Genomic DNA, 24,282 nt, shown 5'->3' on the forward strand with positions numbered 1-24,282 from the left:
AAGGTTCTATCCGTTCCATTTTCTCAGGTTTTTCAGGTTTCTTATTCAACTAACTGTAGCAGAACTTTTGTGGATCACAGGTTTTGCCACTAAAAAGAATGACTGAGGCTTTCAGGTCTCCTTTTCCTTCCTTTGATGTTTTTTTCCCCTTTATTTCCAGAATTCCACTAAGGATACCCACCCAAGTTAATTTATTCTATGTTCAGCACAATTTATTTCAAGATAACTGGCATTTATTCTACCTACCTATCTATCTATCTATCTATCTATCCATCCATCCATCCACCCATCAATCTACCATGTTTCCCCAAAAATGAGATCTGCTTGTATTTTCTTTTGGGTCCCAAAATAAACACCAAGTCTTATTTCCAAGGGATGCCTCACTTGCTTATCTTAGGACCACTGCAGCCAGGCCTCCCACAGCTTGATACCTATCATGCCACTGCCCAACTTCTTCACCACTTTCAGTCGTTCGTGATCAGACACCACATGGGTTATTGTGCTGGTGCCACTGTTCACAGCAGGAGGCTGTGTGGCACATCACACCAGTGCTGCCGCTCACAGCAGAAGATTGTGTGGTGTGGTGTGATGTGCCATTGTATGCGCGAGTGGCAGCACCAGCACAATGTGCCATATGGCCTTCTGATGCAAGCGGCAGCACCAACAGAAGTCACATAGCATCTGGCTGCAAGAAGCCGAAGAAGTCGGGCAGCAGTGTGACAGGGTAGGGGCGTGGGAAGCCTGGCAGCAACGGTCCTAAGGTAAGCGGGTGCAGGGCATGTGGGGCAGCTCCACCCCACCCTAGCCTGCTTTTACACATGCACATTGCTCCACCTTGTACAACCAGATGGCGGGACGGAATGGGCAGGGTCTTAACTAAGGCTTATTTGGGAGGACTAATATTATATTATGTGCACATGTAAAAATCAAACTAGGGCTTATTTTTTTGAATAGGTCTTATTTTCTGGGAAACAAGGTATCTGTCTATCTTTCTATCTCTGTCCATCCATCCACTATCCTAGGCAATAATCAGAAAAATTATTCAACAGTTGAACTTACTTTGTTAGAAGGTCGAAACTCCTGAATCTTTAACCCAGAAATTATCTTGAAAATAGTGTCTTGTGCTATGTCCTATATTTTATTTTTAAAAAACCAATAATTATTAATTGCATGAAACAGGCACTCTTCAAAGTTATTTCACTTCTCACTCCACTCCAAAACAAGGAAATCAACCAGCAAAACAATTTATAAATACAGTTTAGCATGAAATGTTAGAGATAATTTCCTGAGTGTGTTTATCAAAATATGACTGATAATGTTTCCTAGACAATATTTCTTTCACACATATAATTGATCAGAATAAATATATTGTAAGATAAATAAAACCTGGAAAACAGAGTATTAGGAAGGATAATTCAGATAAAATGAAGTGGGAAAATATTCAATTCAGAAGACTTATTTAAAACACCAGTTATGAGGATTTTTATTCCTTTAAATCCAGCTAGACACTGGATTTACAAAGTTCCCACCCCTGTTTCTTGACTTTTCAAATTACTCTGAAAAACTAACAAAAACAGATTACAGGTACTCCTTGAGTTATGACCCTAATAGAGACTGCCCATTAGGGTTGAAAATTGGGACAATATTAAATGAGCTGCCTCAAGTAATGACCAGTTCTCCCTGCTCTCCCTAGTGCATTTCCTGAGGAGATCCTGGGAGGCCTAGTGGGCATCAGCCTGCCTGCTTCTGGCTTGTCTAGGCCTTCCCCATCCTGCAAGCAGCCTGCAGCACAGATAACTGTCTTGTCAGGGAGAAACAATGGGGGAAAAAATACTGGTTGCTCCTGTCTTTCCTAATTCTGTCCCTGTCTTCCTCCTAACAAGATGCCCTGCATTCTGGGGCAAAAAAAGGATAAGTTACCTAGCCTTTCAGAGCTTTCTGCTCCGATTAGCTGGCCAGCAGGAGGTTGCAAAGCTCTCCTGCCTCTTGCCTGACTTTGGGAAGCCAGTCCTTCTGTAAAAGGCAGCTTCAGAACTAGTTTCCCAAAATCTTTCCCTTGTTTAATACCATCCTCCCTCAGAACACCACATTCCAATTTAAAAAAAAGCTGGGAGACTTGACACTCCCCCCAAATTATGTACTAAAACTAAATTCCCCCTTTGCTTTCCAATCTCTATCTTTTTTAAAATACTTTATCTCCAAGCTGAAAAGTACTGGTATAAAATAAGCAAAGAAATAAAACCTTTCTGCAACATTTTCCCTTGAGCATCGTCTCCAAAAGTTATTACAAATGGAGGATTCTGGGTGTTCAAAGCTTCAAGTCTCCAGAGGAAGGCAGTCCAGTCTTTAAGTATTAGCTGGGCTCTAAATCAGATGGACAGCTAAAGTTTCAAAGACCTAGTATACTCCATTTTGAGGCACAAATCTCTAGTCAAGTAATTTTGGAGATTATTTTTTTTCTTCCAGTTCTAGAGAAAAAGCTGAAGAAAGATTTTCTCTCCTTTGTTGCTTTGTTCCTCTACTCTTCAGTCTGGAGTCAAGCTAAGGTTTTTAAAAGAGATTGGAGAAGAGAGGGAGAGGTTAGTTTTAACAACTAATTGGTGTAAGGGGGAGAGCAGTAAGTCTACCTTCCCACCTTGGTTTTTTGTTTGCTTTTTGTTTTTGAAGAAATGTGACTTTTTGGGGAAAGAAGGGAGTTAAATAAGGGAAAGCTTTTGGGAAGCTTATCCTGAAGCTGCTTTTTATGCAAGGTCTGGCTTCCTAAAGCCAGGCCAGAGGCAGAAGACATTCACAGTCTCCTGCTGACTAGTTGGTAGGGGGTCAGCTAAATGGCACAGAAAGCTTTGACAGCAGCTGTCATTTTAGCAAGGAATTATCATGGCCCCCAAAATGATAGCTGCTTCCAGGAGGTATGGGGAGGCTTGGGGAGACACCCAAAAACTGCAGGAATGACAGGATGGGGGTGGGGGGAAGAGAAGTGGGAAGTGCTACAGCATGCCAGTGGTCTGTCAAAAGGGCGAATCACCACAGTACCATTGCAGCTGTTGTAACTTTGAAATAGGGTCATATATAGTTTTAGGGTGTCAGTCATAACTTTTAATTGTTGTTAAGTGGCCTGTTATTTCTCAAGGACTACCTGTAGTACAAATACAGCATCAGCTATTTGAAGGTTTACCTTTTCTGTAAAAGAGATACAATAAATTGTTGCAAACAGTTTTGCTGTACTCAGTATGAAACTGTAATGCCTAAAGAAAAAGGAGAGAGAGATTGTAGGAAAGTAAAACAAAAAGTTTCCACAATCAAGTTTATGGCAAACTGCATTTAACTGAATCTCATCAAATCAGATTCTTTTGGAGAAAATAATCGATGCTCTTAAACATAGCAGAGTGTTCTGTGAGAATGTTCAGAATCAACTGAGGCTTTCCTAAAGCTATGACAGCCCTTTGAAATCTGTAGAAAGTCACAGTGTATATCTAGAAATATAATTTGTAGGACTTATTTTTGAATCAAAGGTATTATTTCATTGAAGTTCTCCAATTATAATGTTCTGGAAAAAGAATATTGAATTCTTAGAGGCAGTGTTTTCTAACATTTCTAGACATCAAGTGTAATATGTTTCACCAAAGGAAAACTTTTTTAAAAAATTTTGGTTAAAAAAAAAGAGAGGGGGGAATAGAAAGAGAGAGAGAGAGAGAGAGAGAGAGAGAAAGAGAGAATTTATCTTTGGGTTCGTGAATGTTGTTACCCCTCCTTGTTATCCTTCCAACCAACCCTTCAATCTTTTTCTTTGCTTCTCCCTTTCAGTCCATTAATTTATATTTAGAAGCTTGAAATGATTATAAAGCACTATTATGCCAGAGCAAGTATTCAGGATGCTACACCACCTCCGTTAAATAAAGCAAAAATAAGAATTATTAGCCCAAAGCTAATTGTTACTGGCTGTAAAAACCAAATAAAGAACTCGGAATTCCCATATCTTGATAGGATTTGGAAACAAAAGGTGCACCTTTTCCAATGGACATATGACAAAATACGGAGCAAGTTCTTGAAGCAATGAGACATTTGGGGAGTTGGAAGTAATCAGGAAACAGTATCTTGGATCTAGAATTCAAATTCTCATTCTGATATAAATGCAAACCAAATTTAGGCATGAATTTTCATTGAAATATTTATAAAATTAGCACTTTCATGTGGTTGGCACATGTAAAAATATATGTTTTAAAAGTTACTGAATGACGCATTCAGAGATAACACCAAACTAGCAAAAAAAAAAAAAGCAGCAATTCAGTCACACATGTATACATCAAAAGGTTTTATTACAGGACTTAGAGCTTATTCTTAGTCATAAAAGATCTTCTGATACCATATTTGTATAGAAACACCAATATATAAACTAGTTCTATAAGTCTATAGATATCAGTAAGTATTTTGTCAATTACAATAACAATATATAAAAAAGAGAAATTTACTTACAAAGGGTCGTTAAAATCAAACTGAATTGGAAAAGGTGGCCTTTTGGGTGATTGCCAAAACAAACCTGTCAATTCAAAGAAAAACAAATTAATTGCTAAAAATAGCAAAATTAAATTTGGTATAATATAAAATTACTGCACTTACTGCCATCTTTTAATCGTGTATCAATAGGAAATGAATGCAGTAACTGAAGAGCCTAAGTAAAAAAATAGAGAGCATAGTTCAATGAGCACATATAAATGTTTTTCATTAATGAAAACATGGTGCATGTAAACTATTCTAAAGTCTATCAGATAAGAAACTGCAATTAGATACACAACACAGGACTTCTATTTTCAAATTCTTCCCTTGGAAAATTTATTATGAACTAATATTCAAATAGTAATTACTATAAAGTAGGTGTGTCCAACTTTTGGCTTGTTTAGGCTGCACTCTTTGAAGAGCAATTTGTCTTGGATCACATATAAAATATTCTTATTATCATGAATCAGGGGTTTCAAAGTAGGGTACCACGGGTTCGGTGGGCATGGCTTAATGGCCATGCTTTGCGTGTGCATGCCAAACACGCACTTTGCGCATGTGCAGAGGCTTTCCAACTCACCTCCTGCAATCCTGCACTCTCCCTATAGTTTCAGCAGCTGATGCGCGGCAATCTGCTGTGCTGCGCAAAGCAGCTGCCCTTCAAAAGCAGGGAATAAAGGTCAGTATGGGAGCCCAGGTGGGCAGGTGAACTCAACAACAGCTCCTCAGATAGAACCAATTCAGTCTCTGCTGCTCTTCAGCAATACCGGTAAGCCAGAACCAGGCCAAACTGGTAGAATAGCACCACTGTCATGAATTTGAATAACAAACTTCCTTTAAGTTTTGAAGTCTTGTGGAGCTGCATTACTAGGGATTCCAGGATATCAGGAGCCATCTTGCCCCAATGGGATTGAAACATCCATCTAGTCTAGCAGATGGGACTTGCCATGAATCTCATTTGTCAAGGAATTTTGGTTGGCTCCCACTATGGCCTCCACCCTTTGGAACAATTTAATATTGGAAATGAAATCTGCCCCAAACCTTTTGGACTTCCTGGAGGGCCTTAAAACCTGGCTCTCCTGGTTGTCTTGGGGTCAGCACCTTCACTTTGTCACAAGAGGTGGCTGATGAGATAAGAGAAAAGACTTCTCCCTTATGCCATCTATACTCCTGGTTTTTAGTCCCCATTTAAGTTTCATTTATTTTCACTGTATATTTTATCTCTTTTTAATCTGTCTAGAATTGTTGCAACAGTAAGACAAGTGACATTTAAATTTAATAAATAAATAAGAGAATACAAATGTAGAAATACATATAAATACATAAAATAAAAAGGGGCTATTTATTTATTTTTCATATTTTTGAAATGCCCCATCTTCCTCAAAGAGGGACTCTGGGATATGTAAAATTAAAATATAAGAACAGTAGGTGAAAATTAAATTTTTAGAATTCAAATTTTTCGAGGGGGCGACAATGACTCTTCAATTTCCAATAATTTCTATTTATTGCTTAGCATAGAAGTTACAGCTAGTCTGTTATTAATTTGATCACTTTTTAATCCGACCTTCAATTTACTAACCTGAACCAATTTTATACTTTAACGAGGCTATGAGTAAAGGACCACGACTATTGAAAAACAATAATTGAATCAAATGAATATATAATCAGATATATTGCTTGAGTTGATAGTCTAAGACAAAAATTTGGACTAAAGAATTTGTTTTTGGCTTCTTCCTGTATTAAATTAGATTTGATCTAATTTCATTTATTTCAAAAGTTGGTACTAACTTTAACTGGTTTCACAACATATTAGTAAAATCAACACAGATTATTTTGTAACCCCTGTTAAAGTTCACAAAGAGGGAAGTGTACAGTTGAACTTTTAACTAACAATTATTTCAGTTAAAAAAATATCAGCCCTTCTTTAATTGGTAGTTGGCCATCCAGAATCCCATTCATGGATCATGGCCTCAAAAGCCTACAAACTAGGCTTCAGCAATATGTAAACTGAGAACTATTAGAAGTACAAGCTGGATTTAAAAGGGATAGAAGAGGAACTAAAGATCAAATTGCCAACTTTTGCTGGGCTATGCCAAAAGAAGGGAGTTAAAAAAAATCTACCTTTGCTTCTTTGACTAAGCTAAAGTCTTTGATTGTTTAGATCACAACAAGCTGTAGAAACTTGTATGGAGATCAGGAAGCAACAATTAGAACTAGACATGGAACTGATTTGTTCAAAATAGGGAAAGGAGTACAACATAGCTGTATATTGTTGTCCTACTTATTTAATTATATGCAGAGTACATCATGCAGAAAGCTGTGTTGACTGAATCACAAGAAATAATTAATATTGCTGGAAGAAATATCAAGGCTCAGATATGCAGATGGTATCACTCTTATGGCAGAAAATGAAGAGAAACTAAAGAGTCTCTTGATAAGAATGAAAGAGGAGAATGCAAAAGTGGCTTGAAACTCAACATTTTAATAAAAACTAAGATCATGGCATCTAGTCCCATCATTTCCTAGCAAATAGAAGGGGAAGAAATGACACAGTGACAGATTTTATTTTGGGGGGCTCCAAGATCATTGCAAATAGTGACTTCACCCATGAAATTAAAAGACACTGATCCTTGACAACAAATGCCAATATGCTCATGACTAGCAGTCCCCAATCTTTTTTGGCAGCAAAAACTGGTTTCAGAGAAGACATGTACATGCATGACATAGTGAAAGTGAATCAGACATAAGCTTGCCTTTTTGGCTTCTAGTGATGTTTCTGGTTTTATACAGTTCAGCTCCACTCTGTTAATTGCTATCGCTATACATGAATCAAAGATTACTCTCTTTCCTCTTGAGGTCTAATGTATACACTGTTAGCAGAATTGCAAAGTTTATAGATGAGGCAATTCAGGTAAGAACCCATTATATTGAACAGATCAGGATATTGTGTATTATTTGAACACTGACTGTATTTAGCACATATATATTTTATTCTATTTCTTTTTGCCTATTTCATTTTAGAAAATATTGTATTTTACCATTGATTAGCTTGACAACTAAGTAATTAAATAATAAACTATATATATATCAATGCATTATTTTAGAAAGCATATTTTAAAAATGATAGCATAAAATCATTTTAAATAAATAATCTGCTTAATTTATGTACAATTTTTTTTGTATTTTTATCTATTTTTATCACTTGTTATTAATAAAATAAGTAAAACATTCATACCTTATGATTAAAGTACTTCTCAAATTTTAATCTTGCCAATTCAACACATTGGGACCAGTTTCTTGGTCTTCTACCCAGGCACTTAATCACTTGGAAAGAGCCTTCTAAACTTTCCCCAGATTTTATTCTCTAGAAAACATAAAAACAAGCCTTGAATATAGGTCACAAATTACATGTAATTAAAACAAATGTATTTCCACAGTACATGTTAATACAAAATTATAATCAGTAGTAAACATGCAAGATAATAACCAAACCTCTGCAGAGCTTTTTGGGAAAACACAAATATGTGCTACAGACTTAATTATATTAAACAATTAATATTCAGTCAAATATGTAAAACTTATTACATAAAATTTACTTATTAAATGGCAAACATAGTAATTCCACATGTAATTTCTATCATAATTTAGAATATCACCTGTAACACTTCTTCTGCTGATGGATAGGTTTGCCAGAACTTGTTAAACAGGGAAGGCTTATGTGAAAAAGCACTTTCAAACTAAAAAAAAATAAAAAATCAAATGTTATAAGAAAATACTACTGCATATTACCCATTTTCTTGATAGAAAAAGAAACCAGGATTGCAATTCATTTCTACTTTTTCTTCCTTTCAATGGAACTCATCTAATTAGAATGTATCATCCTCATGCTAAAATTTACCTTGTCTCTTGCCCACTGTATTGTGTGTTCAGTAGCAGCTGGAAAAGACTTTATTGTGCAAAATGGTATTTCTTCTTCAGGTGGATCTCGCTGAATATAAAAAAAAGTACACACAAAAAGATTGTATAGACACAAACAGATACAAATACACTATGATTTTGTATTTCATCTCTAATTCAGCCTGGATTAAATGGAGTTAATTTTTAAATATATACATATAGGAGCCAATTTTCTTTCAAATCAATATACTGCTTCACATTGGATGTTAAGATTTATTTCAATAAGATAAAATTAAAACAGCGACAGTAAGAACAATCAATAAGTGGAAAAGCTTGCCTCCAGAATTTGTGGGTATTCTACACTGGATGAATTCAAGAAAAGATTGGACAAGCCATTTTTCTGGAATGGTAAAGATTCTCTCAAGTGGGGGATGGACTAGAACAGCGGTTGCCAACTGGTGGGCCCTGAGAAAATTTTGGTGAGCTGCAGAGAAATCTCACCCCCAGAGCACCCCTCCCCCAAAGCAATTAATCCAGACTGCACAGAAACACAAGGCTGCACAGCCCACACAGCCCACAGGAACCCTCCCCGCCCACTCACTCCTTACATGGCAAACTTGCCTGATAAATTGCTATTTTTCCTTTTTCTGACCATCATCTATTCTGCTGTGCCGGGAGATTTAGATTAGCTAGGAAGCAGGAAGTGGCTGGATTTCTTGCTTTCTAGCTAGTCTTTAGATCTTTGATTCTGCTTTTAAGCACAGCCAAACCTCCCTTAGGACTGAAGGTTCTATTATTCGGTGCAGACTCACGGCAAGCAAATTTGAGAGACTGAGCTAGCCAATGGCAGATAGATAGATCACTAAATGATTCTGTGAGCAACTCATTCTGCCTGCCTGCTTTGCCTGATTTTAAGTAAAAGTTGCTCTTTTTTATTAAAAATTCAATATTTATATAAATATTTATAATATTTACATACAACCATGCCCAGCCAGTCACATGACCACCAAGCCACACCCACAAATAAGGCCATGCCCACAGAACCGGTTAGTGGTCCCTGGGATTTAAAATTATGAATTTGGTAGTCCCTGAAGTCCAAATGAGACCCATGGGCTAGAAGACCTCCAAGGTTTCTTCCAACCCTGATATTCTATGTTCTAAGTAAATCATCTTAGCAATGAGATTAGAATGCCTTAACAAGTAAATTATATTTTCAAAGACAACTAACATTTATGGAAACCATAAATTCCAACATGGATGGGCAAAGAAAAATTGAATACTGAAATACTTTACCTTAAATCAACAACCAATCTTCTCACTATATGGTTTAGTCCTCAATTATTTTAGATATCAATTACAGAATTAGTTTGCTTTTAGGTTTTGAGTATGTCTTAAAATGGTTTCCGAAAGCCAAAGAATTTGACATGTTAAAAATACTTTGATCTTATATACAAAATCTGTACAAATATCTAATGTCAGTTGATTTTTAAAGCATGAAAAGTTTATATATTTCAAAAGAGGTCAAATACGAATTATCTTCTCCAATATAAAGGAAATCATTTTTATGGCCACTTACATGACTATTATAAGATTCTGTTAGATGGGGCACAATGACTTCTGTGTGCCCTTTGGTTCCCATTGTTCCAGAATCTAAGAGAGGACGTAAGCTTGCTAGGCAACGACTTCACAATAAAAGCAAAGAATAAAATTATTTTCATTGATTCATAATAGAACACAAGAAAGAAAAATAATATGATGTGAGTTCACAACTCATTTCAGACTATCTGACTGAAAAGAGAAAAAGAGAGCAACTAATTATAGATCACCACATTGAATCAGATAATTGGATACATTTATTATTATAACTACGTATATCTTGATTTTGATAGCCAAATGTGTCATTAGATTCTGCCCCAGCACACTCAGCCCCAATAAAACAACCAAGAGGAAGAGAAGACAATTTTAAGTATGATATATTGGAAACATTTCAGAATAGAAATGTTTTTCTCTATTCAAAAGAGGAAACTGATTCAGACCTTGGAATTTTCTTTTATAATTAGCACAACAAAGAAAAGTGCAAAGAAAAAGTTGATTGGATAAAATAAAACATCCTGCATAAAAAATCAGTTACATTAAGCTTAACATGTTACATGTTAATATCATACAATATTAAACATGATCATTTAAATGAGTTTTAGCATTGTGGTAAGTGGGGATTTTAGAATGTTAATTAAGAAAAATCTTAGAGTCCATGAAGAGAGAAACCAGATGTTATTAACCCTGCAGGAGCTCTTTCTTTTACAATTGAAAAAGAGAAGCTATCTTGTTATCTATATACACTCGTTTTAGTTTTCAAGCATGGGAAAGTGAAAGTAATTTATCTGCTTCCAATTACTGAGACAGGAGGCTTCTAAGGAAAATAAAATAAAGCTAAATTACGATATAAGGAAGCCCAGGTTGCTAGAATTACATAGTCCATGTTACTTGGCCCTCACCTTGCCTTTAGAAAAAAGGCCTTTGTCTTCTAATTTATTATTATGCTGGCAATGGTTTAAATTTTGCAGTTAAAGCAATATCAAGGTGATAAATATATTCAACGTTATATTAGAAAAAGATAAACCACACCTTAGCACAATATATAAACCCAACAATATAATATTTTAGGGTGTTTTATTTTGATTTGTACTGTACAACACATCTTCTGTGAAATACAAACCTTAGTTCAATAAACCATAAATATAACCAACTTAGACTTATGTAGTGCTTCACAGTGCTTTACAACCCTCTCTAACTGGTTTAGAGTCGGCATATTGCCCCCAACAATCTGGATCCTCATTTACCAAGCTCAGAAGGATGGAAGGCTGAGTCAACCTTGAGTCTGTCAGAATCGAACTCTTGGTAGCAGAATTAGCCTGCAATACTGCATTCTAATCACTGCACCACCATGGCTCTTATGACTTAACAATTAATTATATTTATTCTATAGAAAACATAAATGTCAAGGACTATACAAAACATTTTGATTCAGAATGTTTTAACCTTAAAATAACCTCTTTGAGTATTTCCAGATGGAATCACAGTTAACAAGCAAACTAGAAGGAAAGAGTTTCCCTTTCCAAAAGGCAAATAATTATGTAATTATTACATAAATTTATATAAAATTTATAATGACTCACCAAAATAAGCAACATTTCCATTACTGGGGATTGAGTCCACCAAATAAAGATTTGAAACTCAAATCTTTTTTACTATGAAGAATTCTATGAGTAGTTCAGCCCTAAGCCATTCACATTACAATCCACATCTTAAATTTAGTTTGATAGGAAAGTGGAAGGCAATGAAACTGTTTCAATTTAAGTCTAATCAGGGACTTCAAGAAATACCCTTTTTTTACTGAAATTAATATAGCATAAACCTAGATAAATTGTTTTGAATTAAACAGAGTTTATAAATTGTTTTTAATGAAGCGGAGCTATATATAGCATGAAGCAATTATTAATGTCAGGAAACTAAAGATAAATTACTACAGGGAAGAAAAAAGCAAGAAAAAAGAAATCAAGCTCTGATCACAGATTTACCTGTCAATATACCTCCTAGCTTCCACATTGTCTAATGCAGTTACAATTACATCTTGCTTAGTGTAGAAATCATCATTGTATATGTTCTCAGTAGCTGGGCACACTTTGTTAAGGTATGAGTCTATCTTTATCTCAGGATTGATGCTACGTGTTGCGGCGGCTGCAGTACAACTCTTTGGTTTCTAAACAAAATTGAAGTTAGTCTGGTTAATATTTTTCATGGGAACAACCCTATAAAATGAAAATTCACATTAGTGTCATATTCAGAAGCATCAATGATTTAATACTATAACATGAATAACTGCAAAACACATTAATGCTGGGAGGTAGCAACATTTTAAAACTAATGGTATCATACCAACATTACTTTAAAAAAATAAATTTCCCAAATCTTGCAACGTGAAGGTTACAGGTAGTCCTTGATTAACAGTACTTGGAATTACAATTTCTATTTGTAAGCATTGTGGTCATAAAGCACAGTGCCATGTAATTGCACTGCTTAGTACCCACAATCCTGGAAGTCCCCGTTGCCATTATTGAGAAGGTCTTTAAATGAGGACCTCACATGACTGCAATTTCCACCTTCCTGTCAGCATCCAACAAAAAAATCAATAGTCAAGTTGGTAGAAAACTGCAAATCCTAGTCAGGACAAGCCTTTCCTTTGGTGGCTCACAAGCAGGCCAATGGCAGATGAATGCTATAGAGTAGGTGTGGGTGCAAGGGGTGATGCAGTGGCCTGGCATGAAGACAAGTGGATGGGGGTGAATGCCATAGCATATAAGTGAAGGCAGGCTGAGGACTACAGTCACTCAAGGTAAGTAATTTATAGATTCTGTCAGCTTTTTTCCAAGCAGCCCTTTTAAAAGGATCAAGATTAGAGGGCAGGGTTGGAGAATTTACAGTAGTTTCAGCACTAAATTTGGAGGGGGGGGGAGAATCAACAAGTCTGCCCCTCCCAACTTTTTGTTTCCTTTATTGAAGAAATTTGGGTTTCTGGAGAAGGGAGGGGATTAAGCAAGGGAAAGGTTTTGGAAAGCTTGTCCTAAAGCTGCTGCTTCTGCAGGCAGGCAGCTGGCTTCTCAAAGGCTAGCAAGAATAGGGAGAGGTTTTCAGTCTCCTGACAGCTGGCTGATTAGGGCAGAGGCCTAATCCACAATCTCAACTTCACTGCCAAGGCACAAAGGCTTGTTTGAAACTTTCTCTGGCATCGGAACACAGCATTAGGCCATAATCTATCCAGGCTCTTCTGCTCCTGCTGCCTCCTGCTGGGCTGTCTTTGGCTTTGCAAAACCTTTTCCTGCTAGTCTGCCTCCTTTATGGATCCAGGTGGATGATGGGCATCCCAGGGTTTTCCACACTCATGAGATATTGCACACTCATTTAATGACCATTCATTTGATGACAGCATCACATACAGCGGGGTGGGAGTCATTAAGTGAGGCTTTTTTACTTAACATTGTCACCATTTGTGGCCATAATCGGCAGGTTTCATTAAGGCCATAGATCAAGGACTACTTGTATATAGTTTAAGTATGAAATCCCACCTGTTATATAAAAAGATTACATGGTGAAAAAAATACCAAAAATGAAACATACTAAAGTATTTAGAAAATTTATCCATCTCAGCTGAAACAAACATGGTTTGTTTGGTACTTATCCTTTTTTGTACTCTCCGCACCTCCCAGAACCAATTAGTATTCAATTAGATGAATACTGAAATATTACTCTAACAGAATCCAAACATTTGCTCCATATTTAAATATATCCAAATATAGCTCCCTAATTAAAATAGCTATTTTTTTAACAAATCACTGAAACATTTTGTCCTTACCACTCCAACTTACCTGTATGTGATGAGGCCGGAAAAGAAACTGCCTATTCAAGTTGGACTTTTCTATTAAGTCAGGATCTGTTATTTCAACCTGTATGTTGGACAATTGATGAAATTATGAATTAGCAGTAAAGTGGTCAAAACATCAGAATCAGTATTGGAAATATTCTGTTTTCTTACCTCACCTCATTTTAAGAATGGAAACAAAACATTTCCAAAATATTGTATATTGTATTCCTTTACTTAAACCATGCAAGTCATCCAATTAAAAAAAAAACAATTTTGTTATTAGCTTTTTTTTTATAAGAAACTATACATCAAAACTAAAGTGAACTAATTTTTACAGGTGGGAACTCAACAATCCAAACTTAGCTCCAACTTCTACTATATCCAACTCATTAGCTTTGTTGTTTCAACATTATTGGAAAATACATTACCAATAGAGGTAATTCTTACTTAACAACTGCCTTAACAACCATTTGAAGTTATAGTGGTGTTGAAAATAGTAATTTTATAAATAGTCTTTGCACTTACAACTGTCAAAGTCCCTGTGATCAAGATTTGGGCACTTCACAATTGGTAGGTGTTTATGACCATCACAGTGTTCTGCGGTTAAGTGATTGCCATTTGCATGCTTCACAGCTAGCTTCCAACAAGGAAAGTCATTAAAAACACCATTAAAATCACAAGTTGCAGAAGTGATGTCATAAATTCATTCTGGACATATGATACCTTGATTAGTGACTCTGTTGCTAGTGATAGACTTGCCAGTCCCAATTCTGATTGCTAAATAAGAATTATCTGTATACTCAGAGGAACTGAAATTAGGAGGGAATATGAAACATACCTTGCCTCTTTCTTGGCCTGTACCAACACCAAGGAGTGCAAAATTTTTTAACATTTCACAGCCTATTGCACCACACCCAACCTAAAATGTCAAACATGATAATATCATAACATTTCCTATCTTTAATTAACATAGTTAAGGATTAGCCATTTTTAAAAATAAATTAAGAAAACATATTAACAATTGTCCCTAAAAATAGAGGTACTAATTTTAGAGAGCTTTTGGAACATATAAGCTAACACATGAAATAAAACAAAAATGAAACAGACCCTACCAACCATTACAACTATTTTTAGATAAATGTGCTGTAAAATGTAAATTACATGTTCTAGTGTAGTGATGGCTAACCTTTTTGGGCTCCTGTGCTGAAAATTGCACGTGCGCTTCCCCGCATGCGCTCACATATCGACACCCAAAAGGCAATGTGTGTCCACCCTGCACATGCACACGCGATCCTCCCCCACTTCCTCCTTACCTGCACTGCGCATGAATGCGCCTCCCAGCTGATTTGGGGGCCTTTTTCAGCCTTCCAGAGGCTGAAGGGAAGCCTCTGCAGCCTTTTTAGGACGAAAAATGGGCCCATTTCGTCACTTCCGGTATTTCCAGAAATACAGGAAGTGATGAAATGGGCCTGTTTTTCGGCCTACAAAGGCTGCAGAGGCTTGTCTGGGAGGCCGAAAAAGGCCCGAAAATCAGCTGGGAGGCGCGTTCATGCGCAGTGAGGTAAGTTTGCCTGGGGCTTGCGTGCCCGGACAAATGGCTCTGCATGGCACGTGTGGTAGGTATGCCATAGGTTCACCATCACGATTCTAGTGCCTAGTCTTAAATTTTAATTAATAAACAGTACCATAATTTTTAAAACAGATGACCTCTAAATTTAATTCCCAAGAACAGAGCCCAAATTGTCTTTAAAAAGTCATTTAGCATTCCATTTAAGAAATCCTCTCTGATGAGTTTACATCAAAGTCATACTCACTAAGAAAACATTCAGATTCTTTAATTTCTGGCACAAGGAATCACCAATGCACACTCTTAGAGCATCGTATCTGTCTCCCCTATAAGTCAGAAGATGTGAAAAATGAAAAATATTTCAAGAAACATATTTCAAAATTACTTCACATCATTCATACTCAGTTTTTAAGAGTTTAGGCCACATATTGGCAACCCACAGACTGTATGGACATGCCACCCATATTTTACACTATTTACTTATATTTAAAATTAATGTAGATGCTTTCAGACTGTATGGAATAAAGTTTTAGAGCAGCCTTCTCAAATCTCTATGTTGCTATGTTAGCTAAGATGATGACAAATTCTAACCCATCTGCAGGACCAAAAGAATGGGATTAAGCATGAGATTTAGATTTAGTAAAATTGTAATCACATATTTTAAGTTTTTAAGTTAAGATTGAAGTCATTGTTAACTGGGTCATTTTTGTTTAGCTACCAACTGTTAATTTATTCAATTTTAGATAAATATTCTGAAGAAAAATAATTAAGGAAAGCAAAAAAAGTTCATTAAATATTTACCTTGGAAGGAATTCTTCATCATGGGCTTTTTCTGGAAATGTGACTAATTCCAATGCATCAATATACAGCTATAGATGAAAAAAATGCAATGATCACAAATCACAAAGTCAGATTCCAAATAGGACTATTTATTAGGGCTGTACACATTATTTGAAAACACTTTTTTATCATGTGGAATAGAAAAATGAAACAGTCTCCTTTAAAGAACTTTATCTTTTTCCAGCCCCCAATGTATGCATGTGTGCTTTTCTGAGGAAAAATGCAAAGCAAAATGGTTGGTCAACCACATGCAAGTAATGACAGTCAGAATTGTTTTTTCAAAACAGATAGATCTTAATGTGCAACTACAACTGGGACTGTAAACTTATCATTAAGTGAGACATCCGTGTGACTGCTTTACTCAATGACCATAATCATGGCTCTCCCAGTTGCAATCATGAAGCAATCACAGAAACAAAATTGTTGCTTGCCAAAGGAAGGTAAGCAGATCCCCTCCATCCATAGATCTTTGTTTCTCCAACTCACTACAGAAGTCCCCTTTCCTCTATGTGCAGAAAGTAATTCTTGCACTGGACTGGAGCGATGAAAGATCTTGAAACATTTAACCTTTTTTTCTCCAACCCAGAAAAAGATTCCCCTTCCCCATGCAGAGAGGGGAGGAGAAATTATTTGACAGGTAGCAACAGCTTGGAATCTTCCCTGCCAGCTTCCTGGGAGAGCCAGCAAAAAGAAGACTGTAAATGATGATCATATGATCATGAGATACTTGGCAATTGGTCATAAATGAAAATAAACTACTGAGTTCTCAGATCATAAACACATAGCTACATGAGGGGTCCCCGCAATGTTTTAAAGTAGCTGGAAATATTTTATGGAACGTAAAGCACTCTTTCAGAGCTGTTGTAACTTCAAATGGTCATTAAACAACCAGTTGTGAGTCAAAGGCTACCTATAAATGAATGTGGAAAATGTTGCATACATTTAAAAGAAAGGTACATTTATAGATGAAGTCAGGTGTTATGAAGTGCCTCTTTTGAAACATCTGTAGACCTAAATATTGTTGTATGGCAATGTAAAATCTTTAAAATATAATTACAACCAGGCAGAAGACATGGTAGTGTATTTTTTAGACTATCATGGTATAGATGAGGAAAGCTTATCATTATGTAATCTTCTTTCACACATAAATGTTTCAGTACACTGCGGAGTATAAATCTCTGTTTAGTGAGTCAGCAGATAATGCATATTTCAATATAGGAAACTATATTGAAACTATAAACTATATTATTTCAATATAGGAAACTAAAAATTAATTTGCTGTAAGCTTTATTTTACTTTCCATTATTTGGGTTTCTATATCCTAAAGCTCTGGTCTACATTAACATTTCTGATAACCTTGCAAGAAGAAGCAGAAACAAACTGGATCTCATGATACATCGTATCTGAAATTGTTTAGCTAAGACTCTTTTACTCTGTGCAGTAAAAAATGTACCTACGGTATTTTTTATATGTCTGCATTTATTTATATCTGCAGCACCTTGATAAGACCAGAACACATCTCAAACAGCAAAAAGCCAAATAAGCAGGGATTAACACAGATAAACTCTAAAGCAAAAAAACAATACCCTGATCAATGAATTACCAAGGAGAAAAACCACACCCCCACCAACACTGGCAAAGAAAGTTACTGTATATAAGCAGTGAACAAACTCCACATTCATTAGCGCTGACACAGTTGGATAACAAAATACTTGCAAGCAAATAACCAAGCTCAGAGAGGACCAGGGAGTCCACACTTTGGTAAGACACAGAAGAAGTTTAATGCTCTTCTCCATAGTTGAACTTCTGTGATTATTTAAGAAAACACATTTTTATATACAAATTATATATGAACAGTGCAACTGTTAAGGTACTGCTTATTTGAAAACTAAATTCCATTAAAGTTTATTGATTTCACTTTCAGTAAAATATATATATATATATATATTGGTATTTGCTCCAAAAATTTAATTGTAAACCTATCCCCATATTATTTTCAGTCAGTACTAATAATTTTCAAATTTCAGGATGAATTAATGATTAATGAATTCACTACAGCAAATACATAATTGGTTATAATTGGGTATTAAACAATTTCTAAAGAATACTGTCACTGTCTTATTTCTTAAATTTAACTTCATCCTATAATTAAAATAAACAGAACCTTTGTCCACATTTTAATCAACTCATAACTGCAATCAGATGACATAAATATAAGATCTCCAACATATGTAGTATAATTTACTCCATTTGGAGGAATTGATAAACTATTGTTTGAACTGTCCAAGTCAGAACTATAATCCTGGTTTAGAATGATTTTATTTGAAGCACAGTTTACCAGTTGGAATACAACAGCACATTGTGATTACTTAAAAGTGACATTAAAAATGATACCAGGCATAGGAAAACTGTGGCATCCCTTATATTATTGAGCTACAAGTTCCAACATCCTATATTATGGATTGCTGACTGCCTGGTGTTGCTCAAAATTGTAATTCAATAACGTTAAAAAGATGATCAGGTATCAATTCTTTAGTTAAGTCTTCTAAGTAAGGAACAACGGGAAAGAAAAGAAAAATGTAGAAACAGGACTTATTCATTGTGCTACAGCACATTATCTGAAGGCAATCAGTGATCATATCACACTTTTCTGCATACTTGCTTCATCCACTTTATTACGGCATATTTATTTAAACACACATTCGTGAATCACACATTGTTAAATTAGGTAAAATTTGCAGTGTTATTAAAAATGTCATATTTTGTAGAATCAAATTCTTTGAACAATGTAGCAGAAACGGTGGTCTAAAATAACAGTGGATAAGACGACAACAAATTTATATATGAGTTAATTTATTTTTAAAAGAATAAAAGTAAAAAAATATTATTCTTTAATCATTTATTTAAAAAATATTCCCCTTATGTCACATAAAAATCATTTTGAGAAGGCTGCACTTTAGACTTTTGACATTAATGCGTTGGGCCATACATTCACATACTCAAAATTGTTTATTTAACAATGGTTAAATGCCCACAGCACACAAGACTAAAACCCAATAAATTATATTATACTTAGTATATTATTTGAAATTAGTCATAAAAATGAAACACTCAATTCAAAAGCAATAAGCAATTACCCATTGCTGCAGGGGAGAAAACTTTCCAGTCACTGCTTTTAAGACTTCCTGACTAGCAATGCCACCAAGTGCAGCTGTCAGAGGAGCTAAAGAGCCCTGTGCCATCCTTGATAGCCATTTCACAATGTCTTCATTTACTTGATGCTGTAATTAAAAACAAATAAATATTCCAGATTTGAAAACATATATAAATTATATACAAAGCAGTTTTCCAATGACTCATCCAGAATTCATTCCTCATTCAAATTCAGCCCTTCTTTTCACCACTGTAATCATAATGTGGCAAATAGGTATCATATGAAAAAGCAGGCATACAATTTAAAAAATAAATAACTGGGGTATAAAAACTGTCCTGCTACAAAGCATAAGATCATGTTGCCACTCTCTCTCCCCAACTCATCCACCCACATGGTATGGCCGCAATCCCTAACCAGCCCATAAACACCACAGCACTCCCCACCTCATTCCTAGTCCTCTGGCTTACCTGCAAGCCATCCAGGACATGCAATTTCCAGAGACTTCCCCATTAACTTTGCTTGTGGGAAGTTGACAGAAAGTTACTAATCATAATCATGTGAGATCCCTGTTTAACAAACTATATCTTTCCCTTAGCAACAGCAACAGGAACTGCTCGGATGGGCATCACAAAGTGATATGATAATGTTATATCATAATTTATTATTGTGTCAATTAGAAACTGAAACTCCAGTCCAATTACTGTCATTAACTGATGAGTACCATACATACAATTCTCCACTCAAACTGGAACAAAATTTGTCATATACAGATCTCCACTTAACTTTCATAATTAACATATTACTAGTGTTCAGAGATGCCCAATTCAAAACAATTGTGGAAATCTGTTTAAAATTCTTGGTAGAAATATTTAGAAATGTATAGTAATTATAACTCCCTTTGTATTTGTAAATTGTAATTTATTAACCATAGTGCATCACACTAGACTTACAAACATACATATTAGAGTCCCATTTACTGTCAAAAAAATGAACTGAAAAATAAACTGAACATTTTAAATTATTACTGAGCTTTAAAGGAATTACCTTGCCTTCCAGGGTTTTGCTTAAGGACAGAGCTATCTTCACCATTTCTTCAGCATCTTGAATACATCTAGAATCAAAACAAAAATAATGTAGCAACCTTAGGCTTCTCTTAAAATAAAACACACACATACACACTTGATGAGATATCTAGTTTTAGCTTTTAGCTTTTGTCTACCTATTGAGTCCTTTCCAAGGATTGGCATAGTCAAATGTGGATGTATTGTCCCAAAGGTGCTTTTTCAAGAAGCAACTGGACAACCATAACCTGGATGACTGAGAATCTCCATAGACATTTGGATGTATTATTTATCAAATCTGTATGCTGCTGAATTATGCAGACTATCAGCAGATAGTCTGCTGATATCCACAATAACAAAAATGCTGTTCAATAAAACATCTATAGTATGAAGAAATAAAAAATAAACTGCAAAATATTGATATTAAAAATAAAAAAGTCAAAACAAGGGGAATTGCATAAAAATAGAAACATAACAAGAATAAGCAATAATATTTAAACATTAAAAATGTTTAAATCCCTGGAAAAATAGAATAGAAATACTTCATCCAGTATTTGAAATGTTCTCAATCAATAAATTCTGAAATATGAAAATTTATAATCCCAAAATATTTGAAAGGTACTAATTGAAAAAAAAAAACCCTGACACTTATTATTGGACTTCTTAAAATAGTTACTGTTGCTTTGAAGAAGGGAATTTATTGCTGTTATCTATCACTTAATTTCAGACAGAATTCTTTCTTTTCCATCTTTCCATTTGCTCTTTAAAAAAGCTAATTTGATCACAGAATATTTTAGACTTTTTTTTATACCAATAGTTCGTTTTAATTCTGGAAATATGTGCTGGATTAATTTATACAAACAATAATGTAATGCAGATTGGTTATTTGGGGTGGTTCCTTCCACCAATTTGTTATAATATAGAGAGAATGCTATTCTAGTATAGTAAAGCCATACAGATTATGAGACTTGCCACAAACAGAAAGCAACTGCTCAATAAATTGTAATAACTCTTTCAATTAGAATAATATTTGGGTTGATATCCACTATCAACAGAATCTAATACATGGGAGGCTGCCTCTTTGGAGTATTCTGACACATTTCTGATGCTGAAATCAAGAAAGTAAAATCAGAAGCAATCTTCTTGCCCTGCTATCACTTCACTGCTACTAATGACAATTAGAACAATTAATCTGTGGAAAAACTTGCCTCCAGAAGTTGTGAATGCTTCAATACTGGAAGTTTAGAGATAGGATAACCATTTGTCTAAAATGGTATATAGTTTCCTGCCTAATCAGGTGATTGGACTAGATCTCCAGTGTCCCTTTCAACTGTTATGTTCTGTCCTATTCTATTCCATTCTATTTTATTCATGCCTCAGGGTCCTAAGATTTCCATGACATTGTACCCTAGCACAAAGCAGAACAGTACAGTTTTGTGAAAAATCCACATTTTAGGAAAGCTTTTAAATTGTTTACACCTCAGTTTTGAAAGGCTTTCATGGTGACAGGTGAATGAAGATTATCTGGATATGTTTATGTTTAGAGAAAGAAAAACAGGCCAAAAGAGGTGGAATCATAAGTTTAAAAGGCAACATTTTGCCATTAAACCTATGTTCTCTATGTAGCAAACCAAAGATAACTGCCTTCAACAGAAAACTGTCCAAGTGTTGCCTGAGTTAATTTAAATTTCAGAAACAGTCAAAAGGGTTGCAGTTTTTCTGAGCTACAGTGAAATTTAATACTCTAGTTCCATCAGACCAAGGATAATGGAAGGTTCTATCTGCTCAGATGGCATATAGATTAAATAACAGGCAGTTTTCAAGTGTTTCCGGGGCAGAATAGCCTGAAACAAGTTAAGTTTGTACAACTATCTTCTGGGTACAGAAGGTTGGACATGTCTATCAGTCCTGAAACATTGAAAACCTACTGAAAACAATAATTTGTTCAAAAGCAGATGCAAAAGAAAATTATTCAAAAGCCTGAATTAATTGCTGAATTATACACTGAGCTTTTAACTTCTCCTGCTTTCTGAAAGAGAGAAAAAATACTTTTTGTTGGTGTTGGCTTCTGCCAACTTCCAAGACTAATCCCTGCAGGTTTGGGCAAGATTTTTCTAGAGTTGAGTGGGAGAGACTGGCTAAATGTTTCCTGGATACCTTTGTGCCTAAGACAAGACTATAATTCATGATCTCCCAATTTTTAGCCTGGTGTTTTAACTACACCAAACAATGTTAAACTGTCTCATATTTTAAGGATGACTCAGACTTTTTCAAATGAGCTGAACACATTTTTAAAAAAGATTCAAGGTATCAAATAGTACCTCTGCAAGGAAAGCTGTGCCCCATCCTGATGAGAAAGTGCTTAGCTTTGATGTTATCTCTGTCTGAATGACATTATGGAAAGTTAACATTCAAAAAGCAGCAGACCCAGATAACATCCCTGGCATCTTCTTAGGGAGTGGGCTGATGAGTTAGCTTGTGTTCTTACAGATATTTTCAATCTTTCATTGCAGCTGGCTGTGGTTCCATCCTGTTTTAAGACCGCCATTATTTTGGCAGTGCCAAAAAAGTTTTCAATCATAGATCTTAATGATTATTATCTGGTTGCACTTATGTCCATCATTATGAAATGTTTTGAAAGCCTGATAAAGGTCTTTTTTCTATCCAGTCTCCTTGTAGCATTTGACTCAGATTGCTTATCATCCAAATCGTTCCACTGAGGATGCTATTTCCTATGTTCTCCATCTGAGCTTGGCACTCTTAGAGGAAAGAAATACTCATGTGTGAATGCTATTTGTTGACTTTCGTTTGGCATTTAATATGATCATCCCTCAGTATTTAGTAAATAAACTGGGCCTTTCAGACTTCAATAATCTGTGCAATTGGATTTTTAATTTTCTCACTGATACGCCCCAGTACGTGCGAGTTGGGGCTAAGATTTTTAACATCTTGAGCACAAGTTGTCCTCAGGGCTGTGTCCTAAGTCTGCCATTGTTCATCTTGCTAACCCATGACTATTGTGCAAAGTTTGATACAAACCATACTGGGAGGTATGCAGATGGTACAACAGTAGTGGGCCTTATTCAGGATGATATTGACACGATTACCAGAAGGAGGGAGTAGAGGGTTTATTACTGGTGTAATAAAAACAGCTTCGTTTTAAATGGAGGAAAACAAGAAATCGCTATTGATTTCAGAAAAGGCAGAGACAGCCATACACTTCTGTATGTTAATGCTTCAACTATGGAAAAAAAGGCAGAGACAGCCATACACTTCTGTATGTTAATGCTTCAACTATGGAAGTGGTTAGTAGTATCAAGGTTTTGAATATGCGCTGACGAGGAGGTTAGCTTGGTCCTCTATCAGTGAGACACTGGTGAAGCAGGCAGAGCAGCACCTGCATTTTCTGTGACATATGAGAAGAACATATCTTCCTTCCACTATCCTTACCACTTTCTATAGAGAGATGACTGAAAGCAACTTGTTGTATTATGTTACCATATGATTTGGAAATATTACTGTTTTGGACAGGAAGGCTTTGCAGAGAGTGGTGATGATGGCAGAAAAGATTATTGGAAATTCACTTCCTTCTATCCAAAACATAGCATATAAGTGTTGCTTGACCAGGTCTGCAATATTTTCTGGGATGCTACATATCCTTTCCATCACCAGTTTTCTTTATTACCTTCTGGGAGAAGATTTCACAGTATCTGAAGAAGAAACAACTAGACTCTGTAATAGCTTTATACCATATAATATCAACCTTGTTAACTCTCAAAACTTTTTTTCCACTATGTATTCTAAATGGTCTGTGATTACGTGATTAATATGTATGTGTGTGTGTAGGTAT

General features: G+C 35.5%; 1 protein-coding gene across 2 annotated transcripts in view; it reads right to left on the reverse strand.

The window, feature by feature from the left end:
- Nucleotides 1-24,282, reverse strand: part of UBA6 (ubiquitin like modifier activating enzyme 6) — an 85,384-nt gene that overhangs the window by 13,279 nt on the left and 47,823 nt on the right. For both annotated transcript variants that reach the window (XM_026719590.2, XM_087916462.1), the window contains 15 exons: nt 20,416-20,482; nt 19,355-19,498; nt 16,179-16,246; nt 15,625-15,703; nt 14,649-14,729; nt 13,815-13,892; nt 11,970-12,151; nt 9,968-10,073; nt 8,393-8,482; nt 8,151-8,231; nt 7,730-7,858; nt 4,618-4,669; nt 4,474-4,537; nt 3,176-3,245; nt 1,060-1,131 (listed from right to left, as the gene is read on the reverse strand). In XM_026719590.2, the coding sequence (XP_026575375.1) occupies nt 1,060-1,131; nt 3,176-3,245; nt 4,474-4,537; nt 4,618-4,669; nt 7,730-7,858; nt 8,151-8,231; nt 8,393-8,482; nt 9,968-10,073; nt 11,970-12,151; nt 13,815-13,892; nt 14,649-14,729; nt 15,625-15,703; nt 16,179-16,246; nt 19,355-19,498; nt 20,416-20,482 (1,363 nt within the window). The remainder of the gene's footprint in view (nt 1-1,059; nt 1,132-3,175; nt 3,246-4,473; nt 4,538-4,617; nt 4,670-7,729; nt 7,859-8,150; nt 8,232-8,392; nt 8,483-9,967; nt 10,074-11,969; nt 12,152-13,814; nt 13,893-14,648; nt 14,730-15,624; nt 15,704-16,178; nt 16,247-19,354; nt 19,499-20,415; nt 20,483-24,282) is intronic.

The sequence above is a fragment of the Pseudonaja textilis genome, chromosome Z, assembly GCF_049901715.1.
Source record: "Pseudonaja textilis isolate UNSWEBS1 chromosome Z, rPseTex1.2, whole genome shotgun sequence".
In the NCBI taxonomy this organism is placed as follows: Eukaryota; Metazoa; Chordata; class Lepidosauria; order Squamata; family Elapidae; genus Pseudonaja; species Pseudonaja textilis.